Genomic DNA, 12,500 nt, shown 5'->3' with positions numbered 1-12,500 from the left:
CGCTTTAATGCCTGTCTGTATGACCACATTCACCAAACACAGCGGTCAGTATTTGACCACAGCACACCTAAAATACAGAAATCAGTAGGTTAGCATGTTTTCCTCTGTCTCTACACTCCATCAGCTCACTGCCTGAGCGGCGCCTACGAATTCTCCCACAATCCTCTGTAATCCAGTTCCAGGAGACGTAAACACAAATTTACAGAGCAGCTGAGGAGCCTTCCTGTGGGCTAACGTGTGATTTGACTGAACTCCGTCCAAATCAGTCTCATCATAGTCAGCGTGTCTCAGCAGCACCAACCAAAAACACCGCAAACTTCCAAATACACTGTATTATAAATATCATACATACCAGATATTAAACTACAGACTCGCTGACTGATGTTTACGGTTTAGAACATCATATTATTTTTAAACTAAAGAGTCTGATGTGCATTACTGTTCAAGGTTTGGAGTCAAGTGTCATAATAATCATTTCTTTTTCTATTACTCTTTATATAATAATTACATAACACAAATCTTATAAAGTAGACACAAAAGGGTATTTGTAGAAATTTTACTTCATATTACAAGAATTCTGAGTAATTATAAATCGTGGCGAACTGCACTGGCCCCTCACAAAGAGACTGTTATGTTGTTTATTGTTGGCTGTTGTTTATGTTGTGTTGTTCTGTGCTGGGAGGTGGGGCTGCTGTGTGGGGATCTGTGTTGGGGGTTGGTCACTGTCAGGGTCAAGCCTGTGGCTGGTGGTGACCTCCCCGGTCTGAGTGCCCTGTATGTGACTTTCGGTCAGAGTGTTCAATACAGAGCACTTCTTACAGCAGAAGCTACAGCAGTTTTGCCCCGCCCACTCAGCCTACAAGCAGTTAAGCCCTGCTTCTTGAAATTTTAAAGAGTGTTTAGAGAGAGTGCAGAGTGAGACTGTAGAGACTGAGAGTGTAGAGTGTAGATAGTGTAGAGTTACAGTGTAGATAATGAGAGTGTAGAGAGTGAGAGTGCAGGGTGAGAGTGTATAGAGTGTGTAGAGAGTGAGAGTGTAGAGAGAGAGTGTGGAGAGTGAGAGTGTAGGGTGAGAGTGTATAGAGTGTGTACAGTGTGTAGAGTGTGTAGAGAGTGAGAGTGCAGAGTGAGAGTATAGAGTGAGAGTGTAGAGTGAGAGTGCAGAGTGAGAGTGTAGGGTGAGTGTATAGCATGTGTCGAGTGTGCAGAGAGTGAGAGTGTGGAGAGAGAGTGTAGAGTGAGAGTGTAGAGAGTGAGAGTGCAGAGTGAGAGTGTAGAGAGAGAGTGTAGAGTGAGAGTATAGGGTGAGAGTGTATAGAGTGTGTAGAGAGTGAGAGTGTGGAGAGTGAGAGTGCAGAGTGAGAGGGTAGAGAGTGAGTGTAGAGTGAGAGTGCAGAGTGAGAGTGTAGAGAGAGAGTGTAGAGAGTGTAGAGTGAGAGTGCAGAGTGAGAGGGTAGAGTGAGAGTGAGAGTGCAGAGTGAGAGTGTAGAGAGTGAGTGTAGAGTGAGAGTGTAGAGAGTGTAGAGTGAGAGTGTAGAGTGAGAGTGCAGAGTGAGAGGGTAGAGAGTGAGTGTAGAGTGAGAGTGCAGAGTGAGAGTGTAGAGAGTGAGTGTAGAGTGAGTACAGTGTGTAGAGTGTGTAGAGAGTGAGAGTGCAGAGTGAGAGTATAGAGTGAGAGTGTAGAGTGAGAGTGCAGAGTGAGAGTGTAGGGTGAGTGTATAGCATGTGTCGAGTGTGCAGAGAGTGAGAGTGTGGAGAGAGAGTGTAGAGTGAGAGTGTAGAGAGTGAGAGTGCAGAGTGAGAGTGTAGAGAGAGAGTGTAGAGTGAGAGTATAGGGTGAGAGTGTATAGAGTGTGTAGAGAGTGAGAGTGTAGAGAGTGAGTGTAGAGTGAGAATGTAGAGAGTGAGTGTAGAGTGAGAGTGTAGAGAGTGTGGAGAGTGAGAGTGTAAGGTGAGAGTGTATAGAGTGTATAGAGAGTGAGAGTGTATAGACAGTGTAAATAGTGAGAGCGATGAACTCACCATATGCCTTTGACAGCTCAGAGGGACGAGTTTATGACAGCGCTTATGAACCAGCAGTCTGCAGTTGATACACCTGTAACCCTGTCGCCCCAGACCCCATATCCTCTCACTGCAGTGACCACAGTACGCTTTCTGAGAGAGAGAGAGAGAGAGAGAGAGAGAGAGAGAGAGAGTTAGTTCACGTTAATGTGGTGATAATAAAGTCAGATTCAATCTGAGATTCAGGCCACAAATGCTTTAAAGGGAAATACCACCACTTTTTAAAAGCTCCTACATAATTAAGTGGTTAAGACGTAAACAGAGCGGGTCAGAGCGTTCTAGATAAACTTACCGAGTCTGAACTGTTCACAGTGGTGGTGATAGGAACCAGAGGTCCACCTCTAAAAGCTCCCTCACAGAAAGTTCCTACATGAAATGGTTATGAATTCACTGCCTGATGACCGAGACACTGTTTATGATAATTGTAAAAAGATTTTAGTCTTAAAATCTATTCATGGCGACCCCTGGTTCCCATCACCACCACTGTACAGAAATCTGAGTCTGTACAATCAACAACACCAACCCACTCTGAATCACCCTGTTTACATCTCACACACTGAACTATGGGGGGATCTGTGAAAAGTCTATGGACTTCCCCTGTAAACACGTACAAACGTTAACGTACAGTTCCGTTATTAAAGTCCAAAAAGGCTAAAACAGGAACTGGCTGTGTTGCACTGATTCTCCACTAGATGGCCTTAAAGATACAGTACAGCAGGGCTGCCCAATCCTGGAGAGATCAGATCCGACACAGCTGGCTCTAATATTCAGACGTTCCTGAAGGCCTTTAGAACCTGGATCAGGTGTGTTATATTAGGGGTGGAGCTAAACTCTGCAGGGTGGTAGATCTGCAGGAGCAGGACTGAGAACCCCTGTTCTAGAGATTTAACCCACTTACAGAACCCGTCCAAATAAACTCATAAGAACGCTAACAGAACCTCGTATCTCTGTTTTTGTTATTTTTGAGTTTCTGACATATAAAATATATAAAATACCTTTTGTTCTTTACAGTGTCTGTAAATTTCATGATGAATGGACCAATAGAAACGGCCCAAAATTACTTGGTCAAAAAGTCTGGTTCCACTGATTTACATTAAAAGTACAGTATGTTTTTAACCATTTTGAAAATATGAGGTTTTGCTCCGACAGCAGCGATATGCAAGCTGTTGTACAGTAGCATCCAACACCTTTAACAAAGTGTTCAGTCTTGTATCAGATATGTTAAGGTCACTGACCACTGACGCAGCTTTAATCTCCACAGAAAAGCACTGACCAATAGAACTGGGCACTCTGAAGCAGCTGCACATGATCCTGAGGCCTGATTCACACATGCTACCTCTGCGTGACGCAAAATGGCTTGATTTTCATTTTGATGCAGAACTGAAGCAGCACAGATTTCAGAGAACAGACCTGGATTTGTGATTGTTTTTTTGCATGCTGAGCATAAAACTACACTGAAATGAGCCACGAAAATCAATGGAAATTAAACAGAATATCAGATAAAAACTTATAACGCTATTTTCTAAATGTAATTTAATTCATAACAAAACACTACTTGAAACATTCTGTGCTGCAAACACATTTCCCGGTTAGTCTACCAGGCTTGAAACGTTCGCCTAATCAAGAAGTCAGAATGCTGTCGAGGATAAACAAACACATTGTGCACTTTTAAAAATTCTATCTGTATTAAGCAGAATGACCATGTGACCATCTATCTGTCTGGAAAAAGCAATGTCTGTACAACTTTCTCTCCACAGCTCAAACGCTGTATGTATGAAAGGCCAGCGTGTTCAAGCTGTAGTGCTCACACTGCCACATCACTCTCCACACCCAGTGCCCAGCGCGGGCTTGAGGGTATAAAGCCCCCCAGCATTGGGCTGTGGAGCAGTGGAACTGTGTTCTCTGGAGTGATGGAGCTCCATCCAATACCTTTGGGATGATTTGGAGTGACCCAGACCTGACCATCCAACATCAGTACCTGATCTCACTAACGCTCAATCAAATCCTCACAGCAATGTTCAACATCTCGAAGCCTTCCAGAAGAGTAGAGGCAGTTACTGCAGCACAGACTCACTATTAACACCTTCATTTCAGAGGAAACTCTGTCAGTCGTGTTTGGGTAACGATGTCTGTGACGGTGTATCTGAATCAGCCTGTATGGAGCTGCTATGAGCCGCTTTCCTCTCGTTTGATGATGTTATGATGAGAGCCGCGCTAAGTGGAGCGACTGAGCTCAGGATGATGTTAGCACTGCAGTCGTGTCCGGCTCTGTGTGCGTGTCCTAAATACAGGCTCTGCAGTGAAACACAGGCTTTACATAACTGAGGTTAAACACTGAAGGGCTGCAAAGTAGAACACAGGCTTCATAAAGAGAACACAGCCATTCATTAACACAGTCGCTAACCTGCAGCACCAGCATCTCCTCACGGCCACTTTATTAGAAACACCCAGCTTGTGCGTCCTCTAACTGATCACTTTGCTTTTTGTGTGTGTGTGTGTGTGTGTGTGTATATGTGTGTATGTGTGTGTGTGTGTGTGTGTGAGAGTGTGTGTGTATGTGTGAGTGTGTATGTGTGTGTGTGTGTGTGTGTGTGTGTGTGTGAGTGTGTGTGTGTGAGAGTGTGTATGTGTGTGTGTGTGTGTGAGAGAGTGTGTGTGTGTGTGTGTGTATATGTGTGTGTGTGTGTGTGTATATGTGTGTGTGTGTGTGTGTGTGTGTGAGAGAGAGTGTGTGTGTGTGTGTGTGTGTGTATATGTGTGTGTGTGTATATGTGTGTGTGTGTGTGTGTGTGTATATATGTGTGTGTGTATATGTGTGTGTGTGTGTATCTGTGTGTGTGTGTGTGTGTGTGTATGTGTGTGTGTGTGTGTGTATATGTGTGTGTGTGTGTGTATATGTGTGTGTGTGTGTATATGTGTGTGTGTGTGTGTGTGTGTGTGTGTGTGTGAGAAACTGTAATTTGTAAAAGGTGTAAAATCTGTGCAGATGAACACAGCTGTATAAAGTCTGGTATGCAGTTAACGTGAACCCAGCAGGTCTGAACAGAGGAATCACATTTACAGCAAATCAGCAAACCCCACTGATCAATCACAGAGCTTTCCTCAATCACAGAGTGAGGCGCCAAGACGCTCCTGTGTGAGTCAGTGCAGGTTTTACAGCAGGTGCAGCGTTTAGATTCACTGCGGTTGTTTTTTGCCGTCTGCAAGTTCAGAAGCATGTTTAACAGTTTACTGGGTTTAGTGGGACGTGATGATTGGCTGGTGGTCCCTAAATGATCCCCTGACTCTGGACCTGCTGAGATCTTCCAGTTTCATAAAGGAGAGCGATCTGCTGAGGACAGAAGTCCACACTGACCGCGGTGTCCCTGTAGAGATGATGTTGGTGTGTGTTGGTGCTCCAGCTCTCTTCACTATTCATCTCCATTACGGGTGCAGGAAAAAAATCGATTCTTAGATGCATTGCGATGCGGACATGAACGATTCTGAATCGATTCACAAATGTCAAAAATCGATTTTCTAAATATCTAATTTATAACGTAATGTTGACAAAACGCGAAAGGCGTAACTTGAAAGTGGGTAAGTGCAGCGCCCGGACAGTCTGTGGCGGCACATAACAAAAACACAACTGGATGAGTGAGAAATCCGACCGGCTCCCCCTGCATTAAAGCCAGGTTAGGTCAGGAGTCACAACACAAATGATAAGAAGAGCCTTTTGTCCTTTCAAGAAAAATCAAACCAGCTTCGCAGCCACAACATTTAATGTCCAGTATGTCTCAGTGTGTGCGAATTTCCTAGTATAAGTTTGGTTAAAAAATATAAATGAAAACACTTTACTCAGACGTACTCTGCTTTAAGCTTTAGCTACAGCCGCTTTCCTCCCATCTCCACCAGAAAACTTTTCTTCAGAAGATATTGGAACTAAATTCATTCTGGATCATTACAAATACTTTGCTTTAAAAGTTCCAAGTCCTGACACAATGAGAAAATAGAAATCCTGTATAGAAAAAAAGATGCATCGAGATGATCGTTTTATAATCACATCGCAGCCTCTGAATCGTAATCGAATCGATTCGTGAGGTGCCTAGAGATTCCCACCTCTATTCTCCACATTAATGAACCTGTTTGAGGAGATGTGAGGAGAACCTGCTCCCACTTTAAACACCACAATTATCTCAGCATCTCAGCAACAGATCAACCAACATCATCTCTGCCCTAATAAAACCACCTGCACACACGGTCTGCGTCTCCAACAGCATGAAGATCTGATCCAGCTCTTCAGGAAATGATTCAGTGAATCACAAACTCTCATGGTCCACCACGATTCCACCACGCAGAGTCACAGCTATACACCACTTTTACACTTCTAATGTTTTGAGGTACTGATTAGATAAAGCAGGTTTTGGATGGTGGCTGTAAATGTGTGAGTTGTTTGAGACCTGAAAATCTTTAAACACAAAAACAAACATAAAATCACAACCGACTGTTTATTTTTAAGTATTTACTCCAATGTTAAATTCTGAAGAGATGAACTCCAGACTGTGCAGATAAACAGCTTCACAGATCATTTTCTCCGCCTGACGCTTCTGCACAGTGACGCAACTCACAGCAGTTCACACTGCTTTCAGCAGATCTTCAGTTCTGTACAGTAACAGACACAATCAGGACTGTAGAACCCAGAAGTTACTCTGATTGGTGGGAACCAAATGCTCTATGTGATCACAGAGAACCCCTGCCTGGAGTACAAGAACCGAAACCTTACAGATCTCACTTAGTGTTTACACAGCATTAAGTATTTCAGACCATCAGCCGGGAGGAGCTGGAGGAACAGTAGGCAGTGGAGGAGCTGGATAAACAGGAGGAGCTGGAGGAACAGTAGGCAGTGGAGGAGCTGGATAAACAGGAGGAACTGTAGGAACAGTAGGTAGTGGAGGAGCTGGATAAACAGGAAGAGGCAGTGGAGGAGCTGGATAAACAGGAGGAGCTGGAGGAACAGTAGGCAGTGGGGGAGCTGGATAAACAGGAGGAGGCAGTGGAGGAGCTGGATAAACAGGAGGAACTGGAGGAACAGTACGTAGTGGAGGAGCTGGATAAACAGGAGGAGCTGGAGGAACAGTAGGCAGTGGGGGAGCTGGATAAACAGGAGGAGGCAGTGGAGGAGCTGGATAAACAGAAGGAACTGGAGGAACAGTACGTAGTGGAGGAGCTGGATAAACAGGAGGAGCTGGAGGAACAGTAGGTAGTGGAGGAGCTGGATAAACAGGAGGAGCTGGAGGAACAGTAGGCAGTGGAGGAACTGGATAAACAGGAGGAGCTGGAGGAACAGTAGGCAGTGGGGGAGCTGGATAAACAGGAGGAGCCGGAGGAACAGTAGGCAGTGGAGGAGCTGGATAAACAGGAGGAGGCAGTGGGGGAGCTGGATAAACAGGAGGAGCTGGAGGAACAGTAGGTAGTGGAGGAGCTGGATAAACAGGAGGAGCTGGAGGAACAGTAGGTAGTGGGGGAGCTGGATAAACAGGAGGAGCTGGAGGAACAGTAGGTAGTGGGGGAGCTGGATAAACAGGAGGAGCTGGAGGAACAGTAGGCAGTGGGGGAGCTGGATAAACAGGAGGAGCTGGAGGAACAGTAGGCAGTGGGGGAGCTGGATAAACAGGAGGAGCTGGAGGAACAGTAGGCAGTGGAGGAGCTGGATAAACAGGAGGAGCTGGAGGAACAGTAGGCAGTGGAGGAGCTGGATAAACAGGAGGAGCTGGAGGAACAGTAGGCAGTGGAGGAGCTGGATAAACAGGAGGAGCTGGAGGAACAGTAGGCAGTGGAGGAGCTGGATAAACAGGAGGAGCTGGAGGAACAGTAGGCAGTGGAGGAACTGGATAAACAGGAGGAGCTGGAGGAACAGTAGGCAGTGGAGGAGCTGGATAAACAGGAGGAGCTGGAGGAACAGTAGGCAGTGGAGGAGCTGGATAAACAGGAGGAGCTGGAGGAACAGTAGGCAGTGGAGGAGCTGGATAAACAGGAGGAGCTGGAGGAACAGTAGGCGGTTTGTTTATCTTTAAAGCTGTTCATAAACAGTGAAACAGTTCTGACAGAATAAACAGAAGAACAGTCTCTCTGCCGGACGAGAACTCAGAGTCTCAGGAGACGGAGGAGAGCTCTTCAGAGTGAAAGAGTGCAGAAAGACAAAAGATGTTCTCAGAATGGGAGGACAGGAACCAACAGAACAGGAGAGGAGAGGACTCAATCACTGACAGTGCAGAACCAAGAGTGGAACTGAGAGTAGAACCAAGACAGAAGAACCAAGAGCAAAGAGAAGAACAGAGGTCAAAAAAATGAAGACAGAAGCAAGAAAAAAGAACAGAACCGACAGCAGACAGCGTTTCACAACATGACTGAATTATTTCGGAACGATTCAGAACTTCAGAACTTCGGAACTTCAATTTTAATTCAGTTGTTCAGTGATTTATTTTTATTTTTAATAATTATATTGTAAATATTGACCTTGTTGACTGCTATTAATAAAAAAAGTGTTTTAATGCAATATCAGCAATCAGTATTTAGATATTTAACATTCAGTAATTCAGTTGTTTAGTGATTCAGTGTTCAGTGATTTATTTTTATTTTTAATCATTATTTTATTGTAAATATTGTCCTTATTCACCACAACTTAAAACAAAAATGCCTCTTTTAACGCAATAATCTGATGATATCGTACACTGTGATAAAAAGTAATAATTTTGGTCTTTCTTCTATTCTTATGCCTTATATTTACACTGTAATGGAAAATGGGACTAATTATGAGGACGGGGATTAGCTCTAGTCTCGGACTAAACTGCAGCGTCAGTGGTGTTTCATCTTTAAACATTCTGGAGAAAAAAAAAATCTACAACTTCTATTTTAGTCAGAAAAAGAGTGCATAACAAAAAGAACACTAACATAATCGATTATAATCCATTCTAATATTCAATATTCACGCAGTGAAATCAATATTGAGTATTAGAAACGAATATACTAATGCATGTTTAAACCTCTACACTGAACACTGATTCTGAGTGTTTTTGATTGTACAGTGTATCTGTACAGTATGACTGTCCAGTGCATATGTACAGTATGGCTGAACAGGTAATATGTACAGAATTACTGTACAGTGCATACAAGTGTAAAGTATGACCACAGTACATATCTACAGTATGACTGCAGTGCGTATATAGAGTATGTAGTTTGTCACAGACAGCCACAGTTGAGTCCTGAGAGAGAAGTTTATAAAAAATAAAAACAGACTAATAAATAAATAAATTAATAAGTCTGTATATTCAGTAGTATCATAATATATTTATCATCAGTTTGTTCTGTTTGTATTTACTGTTGCTTAAAACGAGCCAAGTCACTAAGTTAGCCTAGCTAGCAATATTAACCTTAACCGATAGCACTAGGTGCTGCATTAGCAGTGTGGGCTAATAATCATGCTCAACGATCATATCTGAAATAGACCGAAACTCAGAGCGCAACATTACGAACGTTCAGAATACAACGTTAAACAGAGTTATCAGATTACAGGCTTTTACAGACAGTATGAGTGAGTTCGTTAATGAAAGCAGTAATGCTGTAAAAACACGTCTCTCCAACACAAACAAACACTGAGTCTCTCTGACAGCGCTGGAGAATAACTGGGACACAGGATAAAGAAAAGCAGGAGAAGAGGCAGCGACAGCGCGGGGGGATAAAACCTCACCACTAAAGAAAGGACAGAAAGAGGAAAAAACATGACCTAGATCTCCTGCAGCTCTCGCTTCTGTAAAGAAAAGGAGAAGAGAAGCAGAGGAGGAGAGGGGGGAGGAGGAGAGGAGAGAAGGAGGAGAGAGGAGGAGAGGAGGGAAGGAGGAGAGGAGGAGAGGAGAAAGGAGGGAAGGAGGTGAGGATGGGAGGAGGAGAGGAGGGAAGGAGGAGAGTGGAGGAGAGGATGAGAGGAGGACAGGAGGAGAGGAGTAGAGGAGCAGCATCTCTCTAAAAACTCAAGAGGCTCAAACAGAAGACAAACCAACACCACAAACAACACCAACAACAACAACAAACGCTGCAGCTTCTACAGTTTTAAACACAAACAACAGCAGCAGATTCAGATCCTCAACATCCGCACCATCATATCACCATTATCACCTACACCACCAACGCCATCACATCACCAACACTATCATCACCTATACCACCAACACCATCATCACCTACACCACCAACACCATCACATCACATCACCAACACCATCATCACCATCATATCACCAACACCATCACATCACATCACCAACACCATCATCACCATCATATCACCAACGCCATCACATCACCAACACCATCATCACCTATACCACCAACACCATCACATCACCAACACCATCATCACCTACACCACCAACGCCATCACATCACCAACACCATCACCTACACCACCAACACCATCACATCACCAACACCATCATCACCTACACCACCAACACCATCACATCACCAACACCATCATCACCTACACCACCAACACCATCACATCATCAACACCATCATATCACCAACACCATCACATCACCAACACCATCATCACCTACACCACCAACACCATCACATCACCAACACCACCAACACCATCACATCACCAACATCATCATCACCATCATATCACCAACGCCATCACATCACCAACACCATCATCACCTACACCACCAACACCATCACATCACCAACACCATCATCAGCTACACCACCAACACCATCACATCACCAACACCATCACCTACACCACCAACACCATCACATCACATCACCAACACCATCATCACCTACACCACCAACACTATCACACCACCAACACCATCACATCACCAACACCATCATCACCATCATATCACCAACACCATCACATCACCAACACCATCATCACCATCATATCACCAACGCCATCACATCACCAACACCATCATCACCATCATATCACCAACACCATCACATCACCAACACCATCATCACCTACACCACCAACACCATCACATCACCAACACCATCATCACCTACACCACCAACACCATCACATCACCAACACCATCATCACCATCATATCACCAACACCATCACATCACCAACACCATCATCACCATCATATCACCAACACCATCACATCACCAACACCATCATCACCTACACCACCAACACCATCACATCACCAACACCATCATCACCATCATATCACCAACACCATCATCACCTACACCACCAACGCCATCACATCACCAACACCATCATCACCTACACCACCAACACCATCACATCACCAACACCATCATCAGCTACACCACCAACACCATCATCACCTACACCACCAACGCCATCACATCACCAACACCATCACCTACACCACCAACACCATCACATCACCAACACCATCATCACCTACACCACCAACACCATCACATCACCAACACCATCATCACCTACACCACCAACACCATCACATCACCAACACCATCACCATACACTACACATACCACAATCACACAAATCTACACTACACAAACCACAATCACACACACAATCACACACATCCACACTGCACATACCATCATAACACACATCTACACTACACATACCACAATCACACACATCCACACTGCACATAGCATAACCACACATATCCACACTGCACATACCACAATCACACACATCCACACTACACATACCACAATCACGCACATCCACACTACACATACAACAATCACACACATCCACACTGTACATACCACAATCACACACATCCACACTGCACATAGCATAACCACACATATCCGCACTGCACATGCCATCATACACATCCACACTGCACATACCACAATCACGCACATCCACACCACACATACCACAATCACGCACATCCACACTGTACATACCACAATCACACACATCCACACCACACATACCACAATCACACACATCCACACCGCACATACCACAATCACACACATCCACACCGCACATACCACAATCACACACATCCACACCGCACATACCACAATCACACACATCCACACTGCACATACCACAATCACACACATCCACACTACACATACCATCATCACACACACCATCATCACACACATCTACACTACACATACCACAATCACACACATACACACTGCACATACCATCATCACACACACCATCATCACACACATCTACACTACACATACCACAATCACACACATCCACACTGCACATACCATAATCACACACATCCGCACCACACATACCACAATCACACACATTCACACCGCACATACCACAATCACACACATCCACACCGCACATACCACAATCACACACATCCACACCGCACATACCACAATCACACACATCCACACTGTACATACCACAATCACACACATCCACACCGCACATACCACAATC

At 44.5% G+C, this 12,500-nt stretch overlaps 1 protein-coding gene across 7 annotated transcripts in view; it reads right to left on the bottom strand.

The window, feature by feature from the left end:
* prkcz (protein kinase C, zeta) overlaps window positions 1-12,500 on the bottom strand; it is a 106,269-nt gene that overhangs the window by 32,132 nt on the left and 61,637 nt on the right. For all 7 annotated transcript variants that reach the window (XM_036579653.1, XM_036579655.1, XM_036579654.1 and 4 more), the window contains one exon: window positions 2,023-2,154. In XM_036579653.1, the coding sequence (XP_036435546.1) occupies window positions 2,023-2,154 (132 nt within the window). The remainder of the gene's footprint in view (window positions 1-2,022; window positions 2,155-12,500) is intronic.

Source organism: Colossoma macropomum, unplaced genomic scaffold, assembly GCF_904425465.1.
Source record: "Colossoma macropomum unplaced genomic scaffold, Colossoma_macropomum, whole genome shotgun sequence".
NCBI lineage: Eukaryota > Metazoa > Chordata > Actinopteri > Characiformes > Serrasalmidae > Colossoma > Colossoma macropomum.
This window is presented reverse-complemented; position numbering and strand designations above follow the sequence as displayed.